Raw genomic sequence first — 27,984 nt, forward strand, 5'->3', positions numbered from 1 at the left:
TTACCAAATGAGCCACTGAGAATCTAGTAGCACATGCTGAAGCTGTTCAACATGGGATTTTCTTTGGTAAGTACTGGGAAGAGTGAAATGAATCTTCTCCTACAGCACTGGTAAGGGCTGTTCCAGATTTAGCAGCTCTTCTCTTTGCGGGGAATTATGCTGTCATGCTTCATAGGATGGAGATGCAATAAAAGATGTCTATCTTGGTCATGTCCAGGTTATTCCTTATTTATTGAATTTATTACTGAGATTTAAGAGGATTTTGCAAGGTAGTTACAGTTTAAAGATAGTAATGCCCAAATGTGGAAGATATTAATTTATTTAGCAGCACAGTAGTAGAATCTGAATTTGCAAGAATTCCAAAATGTAATATTGAAAGCAGGGTTTGCCAATATTGACACCAAGGGTCAATGGGATTATCCATTCTTTTTATTATTATAGCTTGTCACACAGCCAGATGTTTAGGCTGGACTTGGCATTTTTATCTCTGCCTATACCTATGGAGCTCTTCCTGAGGACTTGGGATAGGTTGGTACTATTGTTTAATAATATTAAAGATATTGTTCCACAATGGAAAAAGCTGCTTTTTGCAATTGACTGGTGTTGCCAGTCCTGATGGTGTTCAAGGGATGCTTCAGATTATTCTTATTTGTAGTACTATTAGTTAAACTGGTATTAAGAATGCAGTACTTATGGCGCTTGGCACCTCAAGGTTGACTCAGCCTTCCGAGGTTGGTAAAATGAGGATCTGGATTGGGGGCAATATGCTGACTCTGTCAACTTTTTAGAGAGGGCTGCAAAGCATTATGAAGTAGTATATAAGTCTGAGTGCTATTATTATTTATTAAATTATTGTCATATAATAAATATTTGGGAAATCAATGAACAACCTTAAATTTCATTACTAGGTCAATGAGGTGAAGCATTTGGGGACCTCTGATTAAAACAATTGTTAGATTAAAAGCAAATGACCTATAATAGCCACCCAAAACCTCTCTGGTGTAATACATTTTTAACTCTCTCCCGAATTAGAAAAGGGGTTGGAGCCATCTGCTGCCTTAGGTAAGGTATTCCATAAGTGGGAGACACCACCAAGAAGGAGTCCATCTGTTTGTACTCCATGTGCCTCCTGAGGGGGGACACTGAACAAGACACTTTCTAGAGGATTATACGAGAAGAGCAGATTTTCTTTTGGCACTGCAATTCCTGGTATTTATAAAGAGGTCTGGACATATTGTGCCTGAACAGCTGCAGAAAAAATGATTATGTATTCCTGGCAAGATACCTGGATACCAGATTCAAAAAACTTAACAAAATATGCCAACACTGCCTTTGAATTGGCTCTTGATCAATGCAAGGGAAAGGCCAGGCAGCATGATCCTGTGTAGTCAAGGTTCAATTTATTGTTAAAAATAGTTTTTATACAAAACAATTTTCTTGTCATCTCCTCCAGTTATGTTAGTTCTTGTCTAGGTGTTTCTGTTAATTGCATTTCAACTCTATTCACAAGACTTTTTTTTAAAAAAAACAACCATCTACATTTCATTATTTCTTTTTAAACAACATTATTGTTATTATTATTTCACCTGGTGGATTGTCTATTAAAAAGCCTCTCTAGCCAATCTACTCAGTCATGAAGCCTGGAAAATTGCTACGGTATCAATTAAAAATGGTTGACGCAGGAGGAGGAGATGATGATCATGTTGATGATGATGATGATTGCTAGGAGCTTTAGGCTGGTATTCTTCAGCCCACAGTATTGGGTTTCTTAATCTTTTTTGTACCAACAGTTGGGAGAAGACAAGCAGCATGAAACAAATTGCAGGCTCTCTATGGCACAGTTGTCCAGCCTCAGAGACTTCTTGGCATGATATAAGCAATCCTGAATCCTCCAAGATAGGGAGGGCTTTGTCCAACAGTAGGAGAACAGCTTGAGAGAAGCCTTCTTCCATAACACTGGCCTGAACTGATTAAAGAACACACCATTTGCTTCTTTGAAGCAAAGCCAGTCGGATCACCTCAGGGCTAAAACCACTTATCACTTACTTCACAATGTGGATAGCCAACCCTTCCTCATGGGATGACCTCCAGCTCATTCTTCTAAATGAGAATATGCCTAATAGTTGTATGATGGCTTTGCTGGAGCCGCTATAATTCTTCTGGCTACTCCAGAGTCATGTAAAAGCAATGGAGAAAATTTGTAATAACTAACTTGTGTGATGCTTAAAATTTGTGAACCCTTTTGGATTTTCAATGTTTCTGCAAAAATATGACATAAAAATATGTTCTCTACACAAACTCTAAAACTGGATAAAGTGAACCTCATTAAATAAGTGAATCAAAGACATACTTGTTCATGTATTGAGGGAAATGAAAGCTACATATTTGTATGTGGCAAAAGTATGTGAGCCTTCAAAATCATTGTTATTAATTTCTCACATGAACTGCTTGCTTTATGTCTTCTTTCACCATTTCTAAAGGATTAAGACCAGGACTTTGATTTGCCCATTCCAAAACATTAACTTTCTTCAGCTATTATCATTCTTTGGTCATATGACTTGTCTGCTTTGGGTTTTTGTCCCTAGAGTATTACATGCCTCACACTTGTATGGCCTTGATTGGTCAACCACACCCTCAGGGAGGGTAGCAGTAGGGTTGAGAATTGATTGATGAAATGCAAACTCTTTGGAAATAAGTTTGTAACTTTTTCCAGCCCGCTGAGCATAATCAGCTTATTTTTTTTTGGTGGGGGGGAGGGAAGAATTGGAGGTCCCCAGAAATATGCTGTTTTTGAGTCATAACACATTTTCACATACCTAAGGTATGAAGATGAGCCTTTGATTGTGAATATCCCAAATTCTGTTTTTAAAAAAAATATAAAGCAGGACCTCTCGTATTCATACCTGATTGATTGATTGAAACCAGATTCTAAATTTCCCCTTTAAATGCACTGATAAACTTGGAGAGTTCACATACTTTTTCCAGTAAAAATATGTAGTTTGAAATAATTTTCTTCAATAAATGAAAGAATATAAAGTTTTTTATTCATTTTTTAAAAGAAATTCTCCATACCTAGTTTTAAGACTTGAGAAGAAAATAAATCACATTCTTGACAAATATTGGACATTCAAAGGGATTCAGAAACATTTAAGCATCACCGTATATATTTGGGTTTGGTTTGATTTTCCTTGAGTTTTTGCTATTAACTGAGTGCTTCAATAATAACTACATAAAATACCCAATCCTACTCTTTTGAATTCCCTCTGCCCCTTCTTGGGAAGTCAGTGAACATCCATCGCTGCTCTTATGGCTGAAATCAGAGATGAGAAATAAATAATTAGATCAAATTTATCAGTGAGTTTTTATTTCTAATATTCTAAATTTAAAAAGGACACTTAGGACATTTATCACAAAACAACAACAGACAGGTTTTTAAAATCACTTCAGCTAGACAATTTTGAATTGAAATGTGTTTTCTTTTTGCAAGTATACCCAGTATAATGTAGCCTTGCTAAGAAAAGGATGACGCTTTTTCCATGAGACACTGAACCACAAACTAACCAACTGCATTTTAGATCAACATGTCATGCAAAATCAGACAGTGTGGCTAACACATAGTACAATATGCAGTAAAAGACCAGCAACAGGTACAACCATATAGTCTAGCCCTGTGATGGCGAACCTATGGCATGCGTGCCAGAGATGGCATGCAGAACCCTCTCTGTGGGCATGCACTATTGCCAGCTGCTCTTCTGGTTTCTGGCACGCACATGCACTCCGACTGACCAGCTGGTCTTTGCAGGAGCTGTAGCACCAGAAAACAGACTGAAAATGGTCTCAAAAAACAGGCCATTTTCCAGGCCATCTTTTTGGCCGTTTGGGGGGCATTTTTCGGGCTCGAAAAATGGCCTGAAAACCAGCTAAAAACTAGGCATTCATGTGCCAGCCAGCTGGTCTTCGGGTTTCCAGTGCTCTGATGCACGGACGTTCCGGTTTGGGCACTTGGTGCTGAAAAGGTTCGCTATCACTGGTCTAGCCTATAACCATGTTATGCAGAGTTAGTTAGTAGATTGGATTCAGTTCTTAGTGCAAGGATCAATGGCATAATTTTCTAGCAAAAATGTTTGGACATTTGAAAATCAACACAAGAAAGGAATGTAATCCTAATCAAGAAAAATTAAGGACGGGATCTTGTACAAGGGAGCTTGAGGAGAAGAAATATATAGGGTATACCAAAAGCCAGGCCCTATAGGCCAATTATAATGTTTGATAGGTAGACCTTGATTTATAACCATTTGCTTAGCGACCGTTCAAAGTTACAATGTCACTAAAAAAAGTGATTTACAACCAGTCCCCTCTGCTTAACTACTGTTGCAGCATCCCCAATTTTGGGCGCTGGGAAACAGGCATGTATTTACAACAGTGCCTGGAGTTATGCAATCACCATCTGCAATTTTTTTTAAGTCAGCTTCCAACAAACGAAGTCAATGGGGAAACTGGATTTGCTTAACAACCATAAGGTTCACTTACAACTGCAGTGATATAGAGTGATCTTAACCACTTTAGCAAAAAAAACAAACAAACAAAAAACTGGTCATAAAATCAGGCATGACTCACTTAATAATGACCTTGCTTAAGTAACTGAAATCTGGTCCCAATTGTGGCCGTGAGTTGAGAACTGCTTGTGTTAATTATTTTTCTAGAAAAAAAATGTTACCGGAATTAGAAATGCTGAAAGATTGTGTGTCACATGAATAGGGAAGTGTTTAGAAGAAATAACCCATTCAAGCATTTAAGTTAATGTATGTAAGGCATTATCTATATGGGGGCTTGACTTTTGGTAGACCCTGTATTATTTATCTTTGCTTTCCTAAGCGCCATGTAAAGCTACAAATACAGCTTCAGGAATTTGATTAGTTGAGTAGTCAATTCATACTCTTTTAGATGGCTTTCTTTTGCATCCAACTATTGAGTGACCTTACAATGAGGACAGTCCAGCTGCATGTTCACTATCATTTAAGCACTGAGATCCTCATTAAGCCCTTCTCTGGTGGAGGAGATAGAGGTAATCCTCAACTTAAAACAGTTCATTTAGTGACCCTTTAAAGTTGCATCAGTCCTGAAAAAGATGGCTTGTTTATCACGCTAATGATGATCATTGCAGCATCCCCACCATCCTGTGGTCAAAAAGGCAGGTGCTTGCAGCTGACTCATATTTCTGATTGTTTGCAGCATGCCGGGGGTCATGTGATCACCTTTTGCGAACTTCTGACAAGCAACGTCAATGCTTTGGAAGCCCAATCCATTTAACAACCACATTGCTAACTTTGCAACTACAGTGATTCTCTTAACAACTGTTGCACGAAAACTCATAAAACGCGGCAAAGTTCACTTAACAAATGTCTTGCTTAGCAACAGAAGTTTTGGACTCAATTGTAGTCGTGAGTCGAGGACTACCTGTAGTTGCCCCTGCCCTCTTCTCTACTGAATCGCCTTCACAGGATTGTTGTGGGGCCGAACAGCAGGCTGCATTATTGGATTTATTAGAAATAAAAGCTCCCTGGCATGATTATGTTCTCTCCCAACAGATGCTTTTTATATGTTTGATCACTTCTGTTATGTCTATATGTGTTTGATCACTTCTGTTACAATTTTTTAAAAAGAATAACAAATGTCTTTTGTATCCCAGAGTTATTGGAATTTGGCCAGCATACAAGTTTAAAAACAAAACAAAAAACACCACACAGGCTGGGCATGACAAGAGCTACCTCTCTCCTCCAATTGTTTTTACAATTTTATATAAAAAGGGGGTTGCTTTTACATCCACTCCAAGGAAGCCATCGTTTGCAGAATTCACTAAAGAAAGAAATTGCCTTTTCTCTCCCCCCCCCCCCCTCTGGTTGACTTTTAGGAAAATAAGGAACAGGATTACAATAATGCCTCCCGGCCCAATGTTCCAATACTGCAAAAGGTCTAATTTTGGAAAGAAAGGGGGGAGAAGGGGGGGCAGAGAACAAGCCCATCCAAAAAGATCAATGTAACCATCAGTTGAAGGCTGAAGAGAAATTGGAAAAGATGGGGACCAGAGAGGAAAGAGCACATTTGCCAGCACCACCAAGGAAAGGAGATCAAGGTCCCATCTGGAAGGGCGAGAGGCCAAAAGCACAGAGCAGATGGAGCCTGGTTGCGACAGCTGGTGGAGACGCGCTTTCATGTGTAAAGTTTGCTCCATGGAGACCTCAGTCTATGAGCTTCCAAGGCAGCCTTATGTTAACTGCCCGCCCTCTTCCCATGCTAGGAAACTCAAAGGAGTACGCCTGGCGCAGCTCTCGGGGGCTATTGCTTAATTAAAACAGGGGGCTTTTTAAACATTTTATAATGCAGGTCTTAGAAGTTCAGGGAAGCATCGCTGGGAAGGAAAAGAAATGAGTTTCTTTAGCAATACAGTCTAACTATTCCTCTAGGCAAGATGAAAATGGTGGTGAAAAGCATCGCCCAATATAGAACAATGTTATTGATTTCAAGCAGTCATCTTTAAACTTTCCCACATTAGTTTACACTGTTAAAAAGATGAATGTTAGGCAAATTCCTTAAGACGTTTGCCCTCCTTCAAGTACCCTATTTATTGTGAATAATAGTGCCTGCACTGCCCCTTCATTGCTGCGGGTGGCAGCAGATAGGCAGCCTTGGCTGATTTAGAAAACTGACCTCACAAGCCACTGAGTATTTAGATAAGAGACCTTCCTTTTCCCCCTGGTTGTAAATCAGATTGGGAAGAAGGTTCGTTTGTTTTTAAATTAGAAAAATAGCAAAGTATTTCAATAAAGCAATGAAGTTGTCTATGGGGTCCTGAGGCACCAAGCTTCACTGAAGGAAGATATGACCTCTCTATGCTTTTGTAACTTGCCTTTCTTTCAGATACAGAAAGAAAACGTTCATAGTTGCTATTTACCAATATTAGGAAAGCAAACATTCCCTGTGGTTTCATGATTAATGACCTTTAGAAAATGATTTTTTTTTCATTATGAGCTTCATCAGCAAGTTCCAAATACTCTTATCAACTCATCCTTTTAAAGAAGGATAGGCCAATTACTACCTGTTTTTATGCCAAATAATCCAAGCACTAAATGAACATTTTTGGAACTAGCCACTGCAATTCCTTCCTGTGCCCAGGCAATTTCTGCATATGTGCTCGTAAGAATCAATATATGACTTAGTCAAAAGAAAAATCTATGACTCCTCTTGGCACTCTGTGCCAGTTCCAGAGTACAGAAACCAGAATCATGAGCAATCTGGGATAAGATGCAGAAAATCACAGCTCCCAAAAGTGGCTGCTTATTTTTGTGTCATGCCAGTTCAGTATTAAGTATTGGAAAACTATATCCATAATAATTTCACCCTTTGTTTACAAAAATATCACATTGTTTTTATTTGCAACACAAATCTGGAAGCAAATAAAGGGAGATGTGCAAGATGAAAATTGTTTGTGGCTCTTAAATTCTACCAAGTTCTCTCTGATTCTGTTTATATGCCCCCAGTCCTATTATCAGAAGCTTCCACTTTAGCACAATAATATCCCCTCAAGAGAATATGAAATTGACATTCCCTGACCAGGCATATTCTGCCAGCCTGCCCCTCACAATTTCCACATAGCTACCCTTTCTATACTCTCCTGGTTCTTGAGTTTTTCCCGTTTTCCCTGACTCAATACTATATTACAGTCCTGGATTAAAATTTTGAAACAAATGTATTGGTTTGATCTGGACCATCCAAATCCAAGCATACTTTCAAATGTTGAAATATATTTTGGACATTTTGCATACCCCTAGGATCTAGTTATCTGAATCAAATAATTTTAATTTGCTAAAATTATATCAACTTTATCATGTTAAAAAAATAGCCAAATTTTAAAGGTTTTATTGAGATTTCAGTCATTTTTAAAAATGTATTGTGTAATGGTGATCACTTTCTGAAAAGTTTGCTGATGTCTGGTTATTTGAATATAGACTGGGAAGTACCTACTATTCCTAAGCAAGAGGTGAACTTGAAAGGCATCCGAATGTTCAGGGCCGCGAGGCAGCTGAACTTTCTGGTACCTCTATCCCAGTGGTGGGTTTCAAATTTTTTTAGAACCCCTTCTGTAGGTGTGGCCTGCTTTGTGGAAGTAGCTTGCTGGCCATGTGACTAGATGGGAGTGGCTTGCCGGCCATGTGACCGGGTGGGAGTAACTTGCCAGCTATGTTACTGAGTGGGAGTGGCTTGGCAGTCATGTGACTGAGTGGGCATGGCCAAATTGTAAAATGTGGTGAAACTCACTTAACAACGCTCTTGCTTAGAAACCAAAATGTTGGCTCAGAAACTCTGGCATTTGAAGCATGCAAGTCTTAAAGCTGTCAAGTTACAAGACCCTTGCACCCCTAACCCTTTAGAAAAAAACCCAGGAGTGTTCAAACTTGACAGCTGTAAGACTTGTGGACTTCAACTCCCAGAATTCCTCCTCTCGCTCTTCATCTTGATGTGTGGACAGGCGGGGGGAGGGAGCTGGACCCGGTTCTAAATGGCACTGTAGATTTGTGGAACCTCTTCTATAGAAGAGGTTAGAATTGGCAGGAACCCACCCCTGCTCTATCCTCTTCAGATTCAAATAACCCAGATGAAGCTGAGCATGTTCATATAAGAAGAAAACTCTACCAAACCTACCAAAATAATTGCTAAACCAGGGGTGTCAAACTCAAGGCCCATAGGCCGGAAGTGGCCGTGATATGGTTGGATCCAGCCCACAGGGCTGTCCTTGTCTACCCAGTGTGAAGTGGAGAGATCAAGCTAGTGTAGTTTTGTGCCAGTCTACCCAGTGCAAAGAGAAAAGATTGGGCCAGCATGGTTTTGGCCCGGTCTACCCAATGTGAAAAGGAAACATGCCAGCAGTTTGGGGAGTGGCTTCAAGCTGGACATGCCCACCTAATCAGCCACGCCCACCTAGTCCCCTGAGGTCAAACACAGCCCTGATGCAGCCCTCAATGAAATTTTAGTTTGACACCCCTGTGCTAAAGCATAACATTATTTATTTGCTTTTCGCTTAGTGTGATATAAGAATTAATCTATTATGATTTACAAAGCCATGATGGATTGATTGTTCTATAAACAAGCTTTTAAATTACCAAGGTAGCATTGTGTGAGAATGTAATATTGGATAACTACCTTCACTGTATTCTGGAGGGACAGTGCTTCTCCATGAAGTAGTTTCAGTGCTCTATCATAAGCTACGCTACCAAACCAATGTAGAACACCTCTTGTTAGAAGACTCACAATGCTTATTTTTAATTTATCTGATTAAGTTTTGTAATATAGTATGTATGTAGGGTTTTTATTGGTTTGATTGGACCCATATACTCAAGTGCAGGCTCTTAGTGCATACCAACAAGTTGTGTAAATGAAGAGACAAAGAGCACCTCAGCCCATCTGCTGGTATGTTAGTTACTACCAGAAGCATGTACTGATAATAGCAATACTGACTTATATACCGCCTCACAGTGCTTTATAGCTCTCTTTAAGTGGTTTACAGAGTCAGCATATTACCCCCAATAATCTGGCTCTCATTTTACCGACCTCGGAAGGATGGGAGGCTGAGTCAACTTTGAGCCAGTGAGACTCGAAAAGTCAAATTGCTGGCAGTCAGAAAATAATGACTTAGATTTGGCCAATGACAAAGCCAAGAAAGTGGCTTCATTCTGGGGTCAAAAGTTTGATCTAGATACAGAAAAAGAACATTGATTGGTCTATGATGACTGTTTTATCCTATGATAGATATTTATGGTTACTGTACTGTTAAACTGCTCTGAGTCTCTAAGATAGGCAGTATACAACTATTGTATAAATAGAAAAAACTAAATACCATAACACTTTCCTTTCCACCTCACCAAGGCACAAGAGATGGAAAATAAATTTTAAAACATAAACATATAGGTTTTTCTCTTGTCCCTCCTTTTATTTCACATAAAGCATTTGTCCTATTTCACCAAGAATTTTTTTTTGCCATCCATTAACTACAGTTTAGATTCCTCAGTAGAAATGGAAAAGCTACTTCTTTGATTTTTAGTAAAATAAAGCTACCATTAAAAAAAAATCAAACACATTTTGAATAAAAACAATCCCATTCCTATGCTGTCCCCTTTCCCCAAGCATTCATCCTGAGCCAAATTCCCAGTTATGGGAAATAAGACAATAAGTTAATAATTCCTTATGCTTAAAAGTTTTCAAGAGAAACACAAAAATCTTCTTAGTGTGAAGTTTTCTTCGATGTTTTCCCAAATTTGGCATCTAGGCCAAGTCCTGCAGAAAAACAAATAGGAACATTAACTGTGGTTGGAAATGATGCTACAGGGCAAAGTGTTGGTTGGGGATGACTTTGAGTAAAAGAGGATGGCTGAACAAGGCTTCTAACTTGGGATAATTTTGGAACATATCAAGCTACCCTAGCAGCTTAGAAGCAGATTTTCAGCTTACAAGAATGTCCCAGAAAAGATGAGATAGTTTTAAAAGCATCTCACTTAATAGTTCTCTGTACAAGTAATTATTATCTGTGGGAGTACAGTATGAAGCAGATTTTAAATCTGCTGAGCTAAGACAGAATAATTGCTGAACCCTGGCACAACCACTAAAAGTATTGTTATTGTGAAAAGGAGAATATGTGATAACAAGCAAAACACAACCAAACAGTGTAATGTATCTTAAAACAAATTGAAGGTGCAGAAGAAGCAAAACAGAATAGGTTAAAACCAGTTGGGAAAATATTATTTAGTTTAAAAATTGCAATACTTTGACTATCAGCATCTTTAGTTCAGATTTTCCCAACCTAGGCAGTCTCTAGATTTCAATCCCCAGAATTCTTCAGTCAAAATAATCATTACTTAGAATTCTGAGAACTGAAATCCACAGTTGCAAAATATCTAATTGCATCAGCCCATTATCAGGTACTCCTAACACCCGTGCTTAAGCAAGGAAAAGTCTTCTCTTTGGTCATGGTGTCTCACATAGAAATACTATTTTCAACTCTTCAGGCATTTGAGCATCAACAAATTCTTTCTGCTTTTTTTATCGCCAAACTTCCAGCATATTAAATGAGTTTTGCCTAATCTTTACTATAATTGAACCAGTGGAGACTAGATTTGGTGAAGTACAGTTTGAGGAACTGTAGGAAAAAGTGTACATCACTGTAGGCTGCTAAGGACCCTATAAATAGATTTAAGTTAATTAAAACTAATTAAACCCCTACACTTGCTTAGATAAGCAAGAAGTCCAGTGAAACAGCTAACCAGGTTTATATTCTGCAGGAAATCATACTCTGGAACTAAGACTGACATTTCCCAAATAATAAAGACAAAAGAAGCTGGACTCTTACCAAGGAATACCAGGATGGTGCCCATCCACTGTAAATTACTGATAGGATTGGCAAATAGAATAACTGAAGCCAAAATAGTGAAGAACTTGCGAGTCGTGGTGACAATAGAGCAGGTCAGAGGCCCAAAATAGACCACAGTCATGAAAATGAAAGTCTGCAATAATTAAAAAAAAAAAGGGGGGGGAGGAGGGAAACATGCAGGCTTGTTCAGAAATGTCTTGCATCACTTTGATCTTGTAGCCTCTCTGTAGAGACATCTTCCCTCCAACTGTTTACCATAGATTATCTTTTTTTTGTATTGAGCTTGCATAAGGCAACTTATAATTATGAGAAAGTTTGAAAGAAAAATTGCAGACAATCTTGGAATATAAAGTAACCCACCCCCACCCCACTCCCACACCTTTGTCCCTTAAATCACAGCAATGAGGCAGAAGGTCTAATAATCCTTTTCAAAAGCAATGTCCTTTGTATTGTCCTCAACAAATATAAAGGAAAACAAAAGCAGGGCCATTTCCCTTTTTCGGGCAAAGGCGAAAGACAGAAAGAAAGCAGTACTTTAAATCTTCTGAACTGGTAACGCAACAAAAACATGCAACCTTGGAAACAGCATAGAAGGAAGAAGACAAAAAACAAAGAAAATCCATTTCAAGCAAAGAGACTGAGGTGAAATTTATAATGGTAACAGCACCACAGTAGGAAATTTATTATGTGATTGGAAAAATTGTTTCAAATAATAAATAGTCTCTGGTATTTCTGGAAGGCTTTCTTTAATCATGCCTTTATTTCATATATCACTTTAAATGATTCTGTGAATTAGAAGGCTTTTAATTTTGTATAAAAAAAATTAGCCAAACATGAAAAGGAGAATTTGGGGACATAACCAAAGCAATAATTAAAGTCATCCAAAGCCATCTAAAATTTGTGAGCCGATAATAAACTCTGGGTTAAAGCAGATGATTCTGGATTGTTTTGGCTTACATAATTATCCTGCAATCAGATAGCAAGTAAAAAAAAATCATCCTCCTTATCCACTTTAAGGTTGGACAACTTGCATATGCACCATATAATTTAGTTGCAGTGTTTTGTTAAACCAATATTCATGATTTTATGTGGCCAGTTTGAATACACCAAAATGTATTTCACACAAGAAAATCTTATGAGGAACAGAGTTATATTTTTGGAAGGGATGAATGAAGTATTCTACCCTGATATAATCTCACAAATAAGTCATATGAGAGAGGGGGGCATCAACCTACAGGTAGTCCTCGACTTATAACAATTTGTTTAGTGACTGTTCAAAGTTACAACAGCACTGAAAAAAGTGATTTATGACTGTTTTTCACACTTACAACTGGTGCAGCATTTCCATGTCACATGAATGAAATTGAAATGTTTGGCAAACGATTCATATTTATGACGGTTTGCAGAGTCCCAGAGTCATGTGATCCCTTTGATGATCTTCTGACAAGCAAAGTCAAAGGGGGAGCCAGATTCACTGAACAACCACGGCAAGAGAGGTCGTAAAATGGGACAAAGTTCACTTAAAAGAAATTTGGGGCTCAATTGTGGTCATAACGTGAGGATTACCTGTATTTGAGAAATAGCTGGTAACATCTTCCTTGTAACTACATAGCATACAACTTCCTTGTACGACATAGCACATACCGCATTTACATCCGTGGTACAGCATAATGTTGGCAGTTAAAGCACCACATTGGCTTAACAGAAAAAACTAGTTGCTTACCTGACCTAAAGCACTGGTTAGGCCAAAGAGAAGGATATTATAGATGATGGTAGGATAACGCTCAGTGAAACTCAAGAATTCCCAAAGCTCACCTGTAAAGAGAATACCTAGGAAAAAGAAAGTATCATGAGAAAATAGAACAGAATAATAAAATCTCTCCCTGTGCTTTGACCATCTGGTGACCAGTCCTATTTGGCTCCCCAACCATATTCTTTTTAACTGGACATGTTCGACACAAGCAGTGAAATTCAGGATAATGCAACCTTGCAAGGTACAGATTCACTAATACATCTCAGCATTCCCAGCATTCCCAGCATGGCTTCCTCTTAGGCTAGAGAGGAAAAGTCAACTCTTGACTGCTGTCCTGAAACACAGGATGGAACTGGTAGACCTGATTTCCTCAGGGGAAGTGATAGAAAAAGGCCTGTTTCCTAGGAGTTATCAAAAGCCATTCTCAAATAGATGGGACCTGGAGAGAGCTGACCCTATTTGAGCCGATTGGTTAGGAAGATCAGTATGGGAGAGGGTGAATGCAGATGACCTTGCTGAAAACCCTACAGGGCCTTAAATATGCAATCAGCATCTTGGAAATTCCTGGAAGCCAACTGGTGACCAATGCAGCTTGTGCAGTAAAAGGAAGAGAAAGACCCTTTTTTCTCTAAAACAGATTTCCTGGAGAAATGGGGAATCTGAAGTCTTCTGGATGGGGTGACCAGATGCTTCTAATCATTTATAGCCAGCCAATATGCATATGGCCAGGGATGATGGGAGTTGCAGCTCACAAATTTTGAAGGTAGTAAGAGAGGGAGGATTTTATCAAGGATGTTCTCATAAAATAGAAGAGATCGATAATCTGATGCTAGAAAAGTTTGCTTTTACAGAACTGGACAGATTGGACCTTTCATTTAGCTGTGCACACTTCTCGCAGATCCCCGCCCGGGTCAGAAGGCACTGGGGCATTATTTCTGCATCTTTTAGTCAATTCAGAAGCCGACTGGTACCTTGCTTCCTGGACACTTTAACATAAAGAAGACCAGCCGATCAGCACACAAACCCTTTTTACAGCTTCTGCTGAATTGCACTCCACACTATTTCTGTAAATGCCAGTTGATTGAAAAGAGGGGAACAATTGCTCTCCAAATTACTTTGGCTGCAAGGGCTGCTCCTTTTCATTAATTATCCAATCTTTTCTCCTAAGGTAGTCTCTCTGGAGAGGATCTAACCATCGCACACAAAAATAAAGGGTATGGCTTAACTCTTTGCAGTCAAAGGAAATCAGAACCATGTCTATATTCCTGGAACAAGGGAGACACCAAATGGAGGAACAAAGAGTTACTGCCAACCTGCATTGGGATTCCCACATACCCCAAACTGGCCAGGAACAGTTTTTGGGAGAGAAGGGGTTGCCAGATGGCTGCTGCAGGAGCAACAAAACACCACTGCTTGCCCTTCTCGAGAAGAGCTATCACATTTCTGAAAGAAGACAAGATTGGGTGAGGTATGAATTGTGATATTAAAGCAAAATAGGGGCACATGCAAGTTCTACTAGGGTAGCTGTCACTATGATGTTATTTTAAACAAGCTTCCTGAATAATTGAGCATTATACAAGGCAATATTTACCCTAATCAAATTAACAGCAATCTATGTGTAGAAACAACTTTAATTAGGTGAATATACAGTACCATAAAACATTATATATGAAGATAGAAGGAGATACTGTCTACCAATTAGGCAACTGATGCTCCAAACTTTACAACCCAAGGATTCCCACAAGTCTCTAAAGTATTATACTTTGATTCCTTATGCGTGCATGGGTGTGTGCACACACACACAAAGAGTAACATATGCATAGCTTCCCATTTTTCTTCTGCAAAATTACTGAATTCAAATCAGCGATATTTTTCTTCTGCTGAATCAAAATAATATTCTTACCAGCACCCAGGACCAAAGTGGACCATAGATTAACATTTAACATCATATGATTGGAACCAGTCTGGTAGTGAGCTCTCATATGGTCTTGAGACACCCCAGTTAAACCATCCAGAGTCAAAGACAGCAACTAAAAATGATGAAGGGAAGAGAATCAAAGTCTAATGTTGATGAAGAAAAATACTACTGCTTTGAACAATATATACCCCCTGCAACCTCACAAAAATGTGAAAATACTGTCCTTTGGGTTCAGATATTAATAGCATTTGCAAATTCTATTAACTGAGTTCTGTTCAGTTTAGTTTAGCCCCTTAACTGACATGTAAGGATGGAAAGTTGTCATTCTTAAAAATTCATCTTGCTGGAAAACTTCCAGAATAATTTTGATGGTAAATTTACATTTATATTTTAGTAGGGATTGCTTTCAGGAAAATAAATAATTCTATTGGTCGTCTTTTCCTGACTGTTGGAAATACAAACTTGGACAAAGCCTGATGTTTGCAAATTTGCACATGAACCAATCACATCCTACTAGTCACCTAATATCAACAATCATTATTTTCTTTTTTCTTCCTTTCCTTTTTTTCCGTTAAACTCATTGTGGATGTCTAACCTTTAGAAGCAAACAAATTAATATTAGAAACAGAAAACTGATGGCAGAAAAAAGTTTAAAAGTAGATATCATACACTTAGAAACTGCATTTTTTTTAACCAATTTTCCAGCAATGCCAAATCATTTTCCATGTTATAAATTACCCACTGAACATCAACTCTATTACACACTTTTGCATCATCGGCAAAAAGACAAACCTTACCTAGCAATCCTTCTATTATTATATCACCAACCAACATAGCAAGCAAAACAGGACCTACGACTGAGCCTTTTGGCAAAATTACCTACCTGTGACTGGTCTGTGTTCAGATATTGCCCCATTATCAATTAGACAATGGGATCTATTCCTGAGCTACCTTCCTATCCACTGAACCACCCAATGGTTAATCCCTAATCGATACAACTTTTTAATGAGTTCATTATATGGAACTGTATCAAATGCTTTGCTAAAATCCAGATAAGCTACATCCACAGCATTACTTTCATCCAAAACATTTGTGACATGATTAAAAAGTCAATCAGATTAGTTTGACATGACATGCATTCAATAAAGCCATGTTGCTTTGAGTCCATTGAGTTGTGCACTTTTAAACATTAACAACTTGATGGAATATTGATATTGCTAGATAAAGAAGTGTATATTTTGCTTGGCTACACCCACAGCAGCTTAAATTTACTAACACATCAATAACTGGATTTTTCTTTCTTGGGAGATGGCCAAAAGAATCACTATTAATCCTCCCTATGTTTTTAGCCTTCCAAAGGACCAAAAATCTGCCTTTCCCCCAAGCATTGAAGTAGGATGCTGATTGAACTGGGAGGCTGTTGGGTCTGGCGCCTGGGGTGGGTATCTATTTTTATGAGCCTTTTGTTAGCTGACTAGAATCATTATATGAAATAGGCAGCCATATAACTCCTATAAATAACATTAAATAAATACATGCAATATTGGAAAGGCAAAAAAGGACCTGACTCACAGCAAGGATTTGAATTACCTTTCTAAAAGAAAAAAGAAAAAAAGCATTTTGGGTTGGGGGATTTGGTTTTTTTTTTTAATTTGCTACAGAACTCATTCCCAGACTTTCTTTTTACTTTCTTCAGGCCCCTGCCCCCTTTTTTGGTAGATGTTAAATCATACATTACTTATTAACTCTTATTTTGTTAGTAGGATGGAAGCTTGATTAATTGTTCCATGCAATAAAATATTTTAAAGAAATATTTACAGTTCAGTAAGTCACTGGAAGCTTAATGAAACATGCAAATAAAAATGCCAAGTGCCAAGGTAACTAAAGATTATGTTCTTGAGAGGTATCCCTCCCACTTCTCTACAAAATATAATTTAGCACCTGGCAATTTTTCTAATAGTTTGTTTTGTTTTGCTTTTTAAGAATTTAGAACTTACCAGCAGGAGTTCCCCATAACCGAAAATATGCTCATCCCCAACACTTCCTACATTTTTTGGCTTGTACATAAACAGGGCCACACCTGTGACAATCAGTAAGACGCATAAATATTTGGACAATGGATATTTCTTCTTCAGCACTGTCACCCCCAGGAGCATGACTAGAAAAGGAAAAGAAATGTTGGAAAAAGCACTCTCAATAGTCCTGATAAGAAATTTAATTAACTAATGACCACTGCATATTATTTTGCAAATTGAAATCATATGAATAATTTCCCACAGGTCATTCTTAAGAATTCTGTGGAGTCTTCAATCCTGAACCTAAAGCTGCTAATCTATCTCACCTCACTCAGATAAGCAGCTGGTACTTTCAGATCTGAACATGAAGTGATCCAACCCTACTAGCCACACAGTATCAACAGCCATTGCTTTCCATTTTTCCTACTCTTCCGCTTCCCCGAATACCACCTTAAACTATTATGGAATTTCAACTTTAGAAGCCAATAAAGTTACATTAAATAATCAGGTTCAATTGATGTGGGCAATGTATCTGAAAAGTTCCCTGCCACGCATGGTTTTCAGTATAGGATCAGGGATTTCATACCTGGGATGGGTTTACAGGACTTTCCAAGGACCTAAGAAAGTTAAAAAAGAAAGGAAGAAAGAGATTCACTTGGCTATAATCACTTAAATCTCTGGCACTTGAAGATTGTGAATAACTCAGGGGGTGGGGGGACTAGCTGCTTAAGGTGCAGAAGTTCATTATTTTCTAAGTAGAAGCCACACACTTTTATAAGCTGAATATTTCCTCTTTTCTTTATAAAGCCATTACATTCTGTGTTTATTTTAAAGCTGTGGTAGTTCCTTCTGAAGCTCTTCACTCCCACAGCTATTTTTTCCTATTTTTCCCCTTTCTTTGCTACCTCTTTACTTCCTATTCAGTTTTCTCTTTTATACAAAGAATCACATTTGGCCACTCTTTTTCTCCTATAGGCACTGTGTGTTCTGTTGGTCTTGGGGTCATAGTAAGTGAACAACTCTACCACATCTGGAACCGGTCCTTCCACATCTAACACATATTTTAAAGGCAGATATATATATATATATATGTATGTATGTATGTGTTGTATTTCTGCTGATAAATAAATAAAGGGAGACTAGTATAGATCTATTTCAAGCTATTTAGCTCTCATCAGCTAGCCACACCCTTACTGGGATTAGAACCTGTGCTATATGGCATCTTAGGTAGATGTGTTAACCATTAAACCACAAGGTTCTTCTCCTTATCAGCTGAGCCAGGGAGAAAGGTATATATTTAAAGTCACAACACCTGGTATGCCCAAATATGGGAGGAAATTCACTGTTTCCATTCTCTGTCCATCGGCTCATCACAAGAGACCATCCAGACAGAAACCCAATATTTTTACTGTTGCCTTTGTTACATTTGTGCTGTATTTGTGCTGATAAATAAATAAAGCTATTTAGCTCTCATCAGCTAGCCGTACCATAATCCCATAATCTCTATTTATTTATCAGCACAAATACAACATATATACATATATACATATATATATTTATGTTGTATTTGTGCTGTGTCTTGTGACGAGCTGATAGACAGATAATGGAAGCAGTTAGCTTCCTCCCATAATTGGAGCATACCAGGGGTTGTGACACTATGTATGTATGTATGTATGTATGTATGTATGTATGTATATGTGTGTGTGTGTATATATATACATATATATATATATATACACGCATGCGCGCGCGCACACACACACACACACACACACACACACATATATATATATATAAAGATTTTTACAACCCCTGGTAAGCCCCAATTATGGGAGGAAGCTAACTGCTTCCATCATCTGTCAATCGGCTCGTCACAAGAGTCCATCACGACAGAAACCCAATATTTTTACTGTTGCCTTTGTTATATTTGTGTTTTTTTAAATTTGTGCTGATAAATAAATAAAGGGAGACTAGTATAGATCTATTTCAAGCTATTTAGCTCTCATCAGCTAGCCATACCCTTACAGGGATTTGAACCTGTGGCCTAATGGCTAAGAACTCTGCCTAGTATGCAATTTAGCCCAGGTTCAAATCCCTGTAAGGGTATGGCTAGCTGATGAGAGCTAAATAGCTTGAAATAGATCTATACTAGTCTCCCTTTATTTATTTATCAGCACAAATAAAACACACACACACACACACACACACACACACACACACACACACACACACACACACACACACACATATATATATATATATATATATATATATATATATATATATATATATATATATATATATATATATATACACACTTGACAAACTACTGAGTTGAAGAGTTGAAAAACATGTTCATACATCAATGCCTGGTTCCTTTAACAATATTCAAAATGTTATTTATTGGGGTTTAGCAAAAGAGCGTAAACATTCTCTTCAATAAAACAAATCATGCTGGGGAGTGGGAATGGGCAAAAGGTCCTTCATTTGTCCTATAATCTTCTGTCCTTGGAGATTCCCTCCAGATACACCAAGGGAACCATCTGTGGAGATGGAGACCATTGTGCACTCCTACAGGGTCCCACTGACAGTCTCTCATGAACAACCATAGGATATTCCACTGGCAGCAGAACTGCTCAGCTTTATAAGACCTTCAACCAGGACTGCAAGAAATGGCTAATGGGAGCTCCAGAGCAAAGCAACATACATCTTTTTAGTAGTGTTTTATTTTTGGACTCCCAGGCGGTGGTATGGTAAAATAAACACATCTCTGACTGAGACAAAGACCATGGAAAGCTTTTTGGAACCACTCAAGATGAAAATATAATCAAAAATAAATGGAAAAAAAGGCAAGATTTTGATTTAAGAAGGCTATAAATAAATTAAAAGTCCAGGCAGCTTTGGAACAGCTTTTATTATAGGATTTATTTATTTTATTCATTTATAAAATGTATTGGCTGTCCATCTTACAACAGCGTAATATGATAATATTTTGGAAGTAATTATATAATTTCTGAGAATTCAAATGTTTTTGTCTATCTTAAGTCAAAACAGAAACTTAAGACTTTATTTCAGGAACTGAATACTAAAGGTAATTAAAGATAACCATGCAGAAAACAAAAAAAGTGTATGATTTTTTTTATTTTTAGTTAGTATGAGGATTTACAAAATGACACAAAATTCTGTAACATTAAAAATATTTCAAGAGGGGAGGGGAAATAAGAAAATATCAAAATGTAAATATACAAGCAGAAAAATGATATGAATTGGCATATGTTAAATAACAATTATAAGAATGTATATTTAAGAGTGAATTTGAAAGGAAAAATAAAAAACTTTTTACAAAAAAAAAATATTTCAAGAGATTTTCAAGCTGGGTCAAACATTAGTAGCTACAACATCAGAAAAACAATGATGTCTAGTTTTATGGATAGACCGTATCCAAAAGAAATACCTGAATTACTGCAGAAATACCTTAATCAGAAATGCTAGATTTTTTTTTTAAGTATGGTTTATAAAATAAGAGGAGATAGCTAAAGTAGAATTAAAAATGACAAGCCAAGAGAATGATCCTGAGGAGCACTTTTTATTCGATACACAAAAGAAGCGGATTGAAGTTTTGAAAATCAAAGTGGAAATACAAAATAAAGTAGATTACAAGAGAGGAGACAGTGAGAGTGAAATTATACCTCATAAGCCAAGAGAATCCCCCTATTAAGGTTTTTTTATTGGATATAGAAAAGAAGCTAGATAAAAATTTAAAAATAAAACTACAAATACAAATGGCAAACAAGACTATGACCTGGATGCTGATTTTTTTTACTGGATTTTAAAAAAATGTTTGGTAAAGTTAGAAGACTCTGCCATGGGAAAAAGAAAAATTATAGACACCTTATTTTGACATTTGAATTAATTAAAAATCTAGATTGTTAGGTAAATTAAAACATCTTTTTATAAAGCTGTGGTAACTCTTTATAGACTTTTTCTGACACCAGGATTGAAAAGTTGATGATTTCAGGGTTTTTCTATTGATTAGGGATGGGTTAAAGAAAGAAGAGGTAAATCTATAGAGGGTGAGTGTTATCAAATTAGTTTTTACTTGTGATAAATATTAGAAGATCAAAAGTCATTTCTTTATATATTTCTGTTTCTTTAATATATGCTTTCTCTTTATTTTTCTTTGGAATCCTTGGTATTCTCGTGAGCTAAATTGTTTGAAGATATTTCATTACCCAATTAGGTAACATCATCAATCCCTTCTTTCTGTGTACTTTTTTTCTATTTCTTTTGCTTTTTCTGAGTTTAGTTTGTATTTACTTTTATTAGTCTAATTAAAATAATAATATTTTCCCCTGTTCTATAAGAATGCTTCTAGTAGTTGTTGCTGTTTTAAACTGACTACAATCATATCTCAATATTTGACTGTTTGAAATTCATCAAATTTGGTACTCAACGAAACGAAAATTTAGTCCTAACACTCGTTGTTTGATTGGTACTTGACACACAAGTTGGAACTGGTCGGTGTCATCTGCTCCATGACTCACTACCCTTTCCAGCCAAAACAAAGGGTGATGTGTTAGTTACATGGTTTGTTTGATACCTGTAGTTAAATAAGTTGTGGTTGTTTAGTATGAATCGCACCTCCGGAACTAATTAATGATGAGTACTGAGATATCACTGTATATATTATGTAAATAACAGTTATATATTAAGGAATTATATGCCACTCAGATTTGGGAGACTGGAGTAGCCTGCATACCCTATAGCTAAGTAAGTAAATCAACCTCTTAATCTTAAAAAAGCAGGGAATTTTTCTGTTTAGCAAAAAGCTTTGAGGGAATATAAAATTCTGTTGAAGTAATCTCTCTGAGCCTTGACAAAACTGTAATCTGAAAATACTGAAATTAAGCCTAGAATTTCTTAGTTCTCCTTCCAATACAACAAATTCTGAATAACCATGGCAATATAATGCCATTAATATAAGCAATATGGGAATTAATTATCTGGCTCTTTTCTACACTATTATATGATTTTAAGTAAAATAAGATGCCAAGCTCTTCATTAGCAAAAAGGAAGAGATATCCCTTTTCCTATCTAATCTCCCACCAGCCATCAAGCACCCACACCTACTCTCTTCTCTTTTTTACTCTTTGCTCTTTTTCACCTGAGTTGGGTAGTTGACAAACTGAAGTGCTGAGTTGCTGGACACCATTGCTCCTAGATAGGAGAGAGAACAAGCTGCGTAGAGCCAATTCTGAGTCCGGTCCACCTTGACAGCATCAAAAAACTGGATCACTGGTAGGAAAAGTTTACATTAAACAAAAATATGTTTATTTTGGGGACAGCAAAAGGTAAAACAATTTCCTTCCTTCTGAGGGAGAATATTTGCAGCTCAATGCTGAGCTGTAGAGCTCTTGGTATTGTTCGAAGATGTTTCATTAGCCAATGAAATTGATAAGATTATTTTTGGGTAATGAAACACTTGAAAGCAAACAATCAAGCTCAGAGAGCCCTAAGAACTCCATAATTTTCTGTTTTCAAGATCTCCTCCCAAAAAAGGGAGGGGGGGGGGAGTGAGAAGATGATCTGACTATAAAGTACTTTTATGTTGTTTGCCAAGTTAGCAACAATCTAACATTCATTCAAATAAAAATGAAATAAAGCTAAAATTAAATTTAAATCTTTTCCTGGCAAGAATTCTTTCAGCCAAAGAGAATACAGAAAGTCCTCAACTTACGACCAATCACTTAAGACCATGAAAAATTACAACAGACCTCTCAAAGGTTAACACTGTTATGCTACAGCACCATCACAGTCATTTGCCGTATCACTGGCTGCAAAGACTCTCCAGGATGCCCCCACCGGCCTAATCATCTCCACTACCCATCCTGCCCTGCCAAGCAAAGGCCTGTTTGCTATCCCGCTAGATTCCACATAGTCCTCCCCACTTTGGTCACCAATCACTCACTTACTTTTCAAGGATCTCCAGAGCTGAGGTAGTCAGGGTAGGAAAGAATGGCAGGCTGCTCCGCTGCTGGGCCACATGGCTATCTTTTTCTGTGTGCAGCTATAAACACTTTGACCCTGCAACCTGTGCTGGTGCACGGTGTGATTGTAGAAGCATTGGCTTGGAAAATGACAGTCACTTGTGGGATTCAAGCAACAGAGTGTTTCGTTTTCCAAAGAAAAAGTAAGTTCTTCATATATAGGAATGTCCATTTTGCTCCAATGGCATTACTGAATTGTTTGGGAGCCAAACCTTCATTCACTGGCAAAGAAAGCTGCTTTCTCTCCCCATTGTGCTAACACGATGCTAATCAGGAAGGGGAGCCAGTTGTCTTTACTGGTGGATTAAGGTTTGGATCCTAAAGAGCTCACTAATGCAGGCAGAGCCAAACAGACCTCCATTTAAGGGAGCTTTTCTTTTCTATAAGTGGTTGTCATTTTCCAAGCTGGTCCTTCCATGATCAGGCTGTGCAGCCGCAAACTGCTTCATTGCTAGGCTGCATAGGTTGCTGGTTCAAAGCAGTTTATGGCTGCACTCAGAGAAAGACTGCCACTTACTGATTTTGCCATGTGGCCCAGCAACAGAATGGCCTATCCCACTTCCCTACCCCAATTCCCTGAACTTTGGGGGTCTGCAAAAGTATGTGATTCTAACAGGGGAAAGGAGAGTGGGATGGCCAAGCAGCTGTGGGAACTCCCAGGGTGGGAAGTGAGACATGTGATATCTTGGAGTGTGGGGGAAGCCTTGGGAGATCTGAAGCAGTTTGGGTTGTGCCTGAAGTAGGTCTCAAGTACTCGCCCAAGAACCCCATGTTCCACCTAATGACCTGCATGTTCATTTAACAATTGCATCAGGGAAAGCAGGGATGGAGATTTATTAAGTGAAATGGGTCACTTAAAGGATGTCACAGCTTCCAACTATAATGGGCAGACTCCGTTATGATTGTAACTCGAAGACGACTTGTGTTATATGTGATCCCCCACCCCCAGTATTCTTTAATGCTTTCTTTCCAGAAGATGTAAATAAGTTTGATGTTAGGAGCAGCCAGTAAAAAATGAAAGAAAAAGTGGGTGCTCTTCAGACCTATAGACATCCCTCGTCTTATAACCACAATTTAGACTGGAGCTTCTGTTGCTAAGTGGTGCAACTCATTAAAGGAGTTACACTCAGTTTTATGACTATTTTCACATGGTTTTTAAGCAAATCACTGTGACTGTTAAGCAAATCCAATTTTGCCTTTTGCCTTTACTTCTAGGAGGCTGACTAAGAAAATGATCACATGACTGTGAAGGGCCCAAATTGGCTTTTCCCTATACAAGGATGCTAAGATGGTCATAAATGCAAGAACCAGTCATAAGGCACTTTTTTAGCATCTAACTTTCAGTGGTCATTAAATGAATCGCCATAAGTTGAGGACTACCTGAATTACCTGCTGTTCTGAGTTTGTTGTTTTAGGCTCAGAACATCCTATAAGGTTAAACAAAAAACAATAGCAGAACATTTACAGTATAGTCAGACAATTACATTGGGTAGGAAGCAGTTCAACTCAAAATGATTAGCATACCTCTAATTGTAATATGTATGTAGAATACTTCGTTTTACCTAATCTCCAACTACAATTAAGTAATAGGGGGAAAATTAAAAAGGACTATGCCTCTTACCTGTGGTTATGTTTAAACACAAAGGAGGCAATCAGATTTATCTATTGTGGCTACTTTTCAGTGCTATGTATCATGGAGATTCACAAAATTGGTTAGTTCAATAACCCTGCATAAACATATTAATGAAATTTTGATAGAAAGGGACACTCAAGAAAATGCCAAGAGTAAGGTACGAGAGATGTCTGTACAAATCTCTAACTCCCCACATGTCTCTGCAAATTATTATTTTCTATTGTCATTTTGCTTGCAGCAGTAGAAGGGGACAATAAAAAGTAAAGGAATTTACAAACATATATTTGAGAGGATTCCGATGAAGAATGAAAAGGAATGGGCAATATGTTGTAATTAAGGAGAAAATAACTTTATTTTTTTCTTTTGTCCAAATATAATGTGCTGCTTTCATTGGGATGGGAAATATAAGACCACATAAATTATTTTTCATACATTTTAACAAAACATATGAGAAGAAAAAAATATAGCTGTTCTTTAATGTAGCTTTTCTTTAAAAACACATAAACAACAGCATGCTTCTCTATATTTACCCATCCATTATGCTAATCATCAATGGATTTCAATAGATATAGCTAGAGAAGAGTGTCTTTTTTAATGTGGAATGGGAGGGAGGGGAGGGAAATAAAGGAATTCTTTAGCATGGTTGTCCCATTCTTCTCTTTCTAAGAAGAACCACCAGAGAACAATGACTCCTGCCACAATAAGCAGCAGAAAAGAGAGATTGAAGTTTATGCATGAATTTGAAATAGCCAGGCAAATCAAATCACAGCCAGCAGTGTCCTCTGGTGGGAAGGAGCATGGTTCTCAAAAACACCAAGAAAGTGGTATGATATAACTTATGCCTACCACCTTGTTTTTCCTGCCCTGCTTATAGATTTCACTAGTTATAGTACATTGTGTACACACATACACACAAATGGTGTTTGGAGTTGGAGTCTTATAACAGAATCCAGAATCAAGAAAATGTAAAACAGATAATTTGCTGGTTTATTTTTTAATGTACTTACTTAGCTTAGCGAAAATGGCATTCATCACACACTGAATAAAGACTAAAGACAGAGCATATCTGAATTTCTCCTGCTTTGCTCCTTCCCCATATTTGCCTCTTGTACTGTAGGGGGGAAAACACATAGGAGGAAGAATCAGTTGCCAAAGATGCCATACATAGAAAGGCATCCACACTACTTTCATGTATGGATTTAAAATTGCGAGACTCAGAGAACATTTGTCCCCATCCATAGGTTCCACCAATGAGTCAAAGGCAATTATCTACAATCTTTTCTCTGGAAGTTACACTCACTAAAAGAAAACTCAGCACTAAGCAAATGCCCTTGTTGGACAACCTTTGTCCTTTCACAAGAATATGCAAATTATTGCTTTTATTATATTGATGAGATTTTCCCAGCAGGACCACTAGATAGCAGCGTGCTAACAAAAGAAATATATTGAAAGATCATATATCATCTGTTTAAGGTGGAGGAGGAAATAAAAAGAAATGATTTAAGATCAGAGAGAGAATCCTATATTGGAAGAGTAATATAAAATCTCAAACCTCTTACAAATTAACTAGAAAAATCAAAGTAGTTATTATAACTCACATTTTTAGAGCAGCTTGAAAACGGCACTTATTTTTATACCATGAAATTGTAATTTACTTTTTATATTTTTAAGTAAATAATTCTAAAAATAATAATGACTTGAGGTAAACCCAATATGAAAAAAATGGAATTAAGTTCACTGAACACAAACATACTTAAAGAACTTTTTATTAGCACAGTGAAATTCTATGTGAAGTATGACTGTTCAATTGTTATTCCTAAATAAGTACAGCAAGAACTATAGCTTAAGGCTATATTACAGATTACATATAATTCTGTATTTATTTTAAACCATTAACCTTAATCATTTTACTGATCAGTTAAATCTCTGCATGTAACACAGAAATAATAAACAAATGTTACAAAATTAGGGCTCTATTTTTAAAGAAACAACTGACTGGAATGTGCTTCGCTATAAAATACTGCACTAATCTCTGAAAGATACGTGACCAAGCCGAAACCCCTTCCTTAGTTTCAATTGGTCATCTATAAACTCTAATAAATAGCTTAAAATCTCAGTGAGGCATTAATACACATATACTGCCAAATTCCATTTGTAGGAAAATTTCTATACTTTTAATAACCATAAAACGGAAAAAGTCTGTATAATTATGTTTTTGTCCACTATCCATCTATAAGCAATAGTAAATCATACTCATCTATGGGATTTCTATCTGATGCACAACTGTTAAACTTTTACTCTAGATTTAATTGGACAGGATCCATTGATTCAATAGATCGTATTTGGATTACCGTAAATTCTGCGGTTATGTAGATAGTCTGATTTTTTTCTATAGTCCGGATATAGCACATTTAACAATATGATCTTGATAAAATGAAGCAGAGGCTGTAAGAAAGAACGACAGCAGATTTCGAAAGAGGAATGGGGAACCTGCATGTCGTTATCTCGGTCACAATAACCCAAGTGTTTTTTTAATCAGGTAAGGAGCTTAGACGGAGTGATCAAAGGGACAATATCTATTAGGAACGACAGCAATTGGGAAGGAAGAGGTTTCTCAGAGGATACAGTGAAGTCTCCGCCAGCCAGAACCAAAAGCATCCCTGTCAGCCCTGCAAAAAAGCGTTCTCCTCAAGTGACTTACATTGTCTCTTGCAGGACGCCGTACCAGAAGTAACACACGAAGACACCCAGACAGCAGACAGGCAACCGTAGCCGTTCGGAGAAAAACCAAGCCCCTCTGCCTCCTGACCCCCCGGTCGTCCCCATGACCGACAGCGCAGTAGTTTCAGGTCCAGATACTCTCAGTGGTGATAGCTCCACGCACTCATCCCGCACCGGTAACGACGGTGGCGGAAAAGAGGGCCTCATAAAGGCGGCTGCGCCGTGTACTAAAAAGGACCTTTCCAATTCCACGTGGAGTTATCTAGCACGCTGCCTGACTAGCCTAGCCCTGCTGAAGAGAAACTGCCGGACGAAAAAAGGATTTCGGCATCCTTTTTTTTCTTTTTCCCATGCAGTGCTATGGGTTCGTTTGCTTTTCTGTGCTGGAAAGGCACCTCTACGCGCCACGAATTTATATAGGGGCTTAGAACGAACAGGGCGATTGTTTTAGACGTCATCAAACGCGCCTGCCGTGATT

At 37.7% G+C, this 27,984-nt stretch overlaps 1 protein-coding gene across 1 annotated transcript; it reads right to left on the reverse strand.

The window, feature by feature from the left end:
• Positions 1-1,378: 1,378 nt before the first annotated feature.
• Positions 1,379-27,887, reverse strand: SLC35B1 (solute carrier family 35 member B1). The gene is made up of 9 exons (XM_014075131.2): positions 27,487-27,887; positions 25,793-25,896; positions 22,270-22,400; positions 17,692-17,722; positions 17,088-17,248; positions 15,076-15,202; positions 13,143-13,249; positions 11,399-11,552; positions 1,379-10,329 (listed from the first exon to the last, which is right to left on the reverse strand). Exons 1-9 carry the CDS (start codon positions 27,711-27,713, stop codon positions 10,277-10,279), a joined length of 1,095 nt encoding a protein of 364 aa, XP_013930606.1. The 5' UTR covers positions 27,714-27,887; the 3' UTR covers positions 1,379-10,276.
• Between the last annotated feature and the right edge of the window lie 97 nt (positions 27,888-27,984).

Source organism: Thamnophis sirtalis, unplaced genomic scaffold, assembly GCF_051295495.1.
Source record: "Thamnophis sirtalis isolate CommonGarterSnake01/CBP01778 unplaced genomic scaffold, rThaSir2_p1.2 scaffold_4, whole genome shotgun sequence".
Taxonomy (NCBI): domain Eukaryota; kingdom Metazoa; phylum Chordata; class Lepidosauria; order Squamata; family Natricidae; genus Thamnophis; species Thamnophis sirtalis.

Excerpts from the sequence above, each read along its gene's own strand:
- SLC35B1 (XM_014075131.2), bottom strand. The coding sequence starts at position 27,713 with ATGAGGCCCTCTTTTCCGCCACCGTCGTTACCGGTGCGGGATGAGTGC. Across the intron at positions 25,897-27,486 it reads GGCGTCCTGCAAGAGACAAT|TACAAGAGGCAAATATGGGG; the intron begins GTAAGTCACTTG and ends TCCCCCCTACAG. Across the intron at positions 17,249-17,691 it reads GTCCTGTAAACCCATCCCAG|TCATGCTCCTGGGGGTGACA; the intron begins GTATGAAATCCC and ends TTCCTTTTCTAG.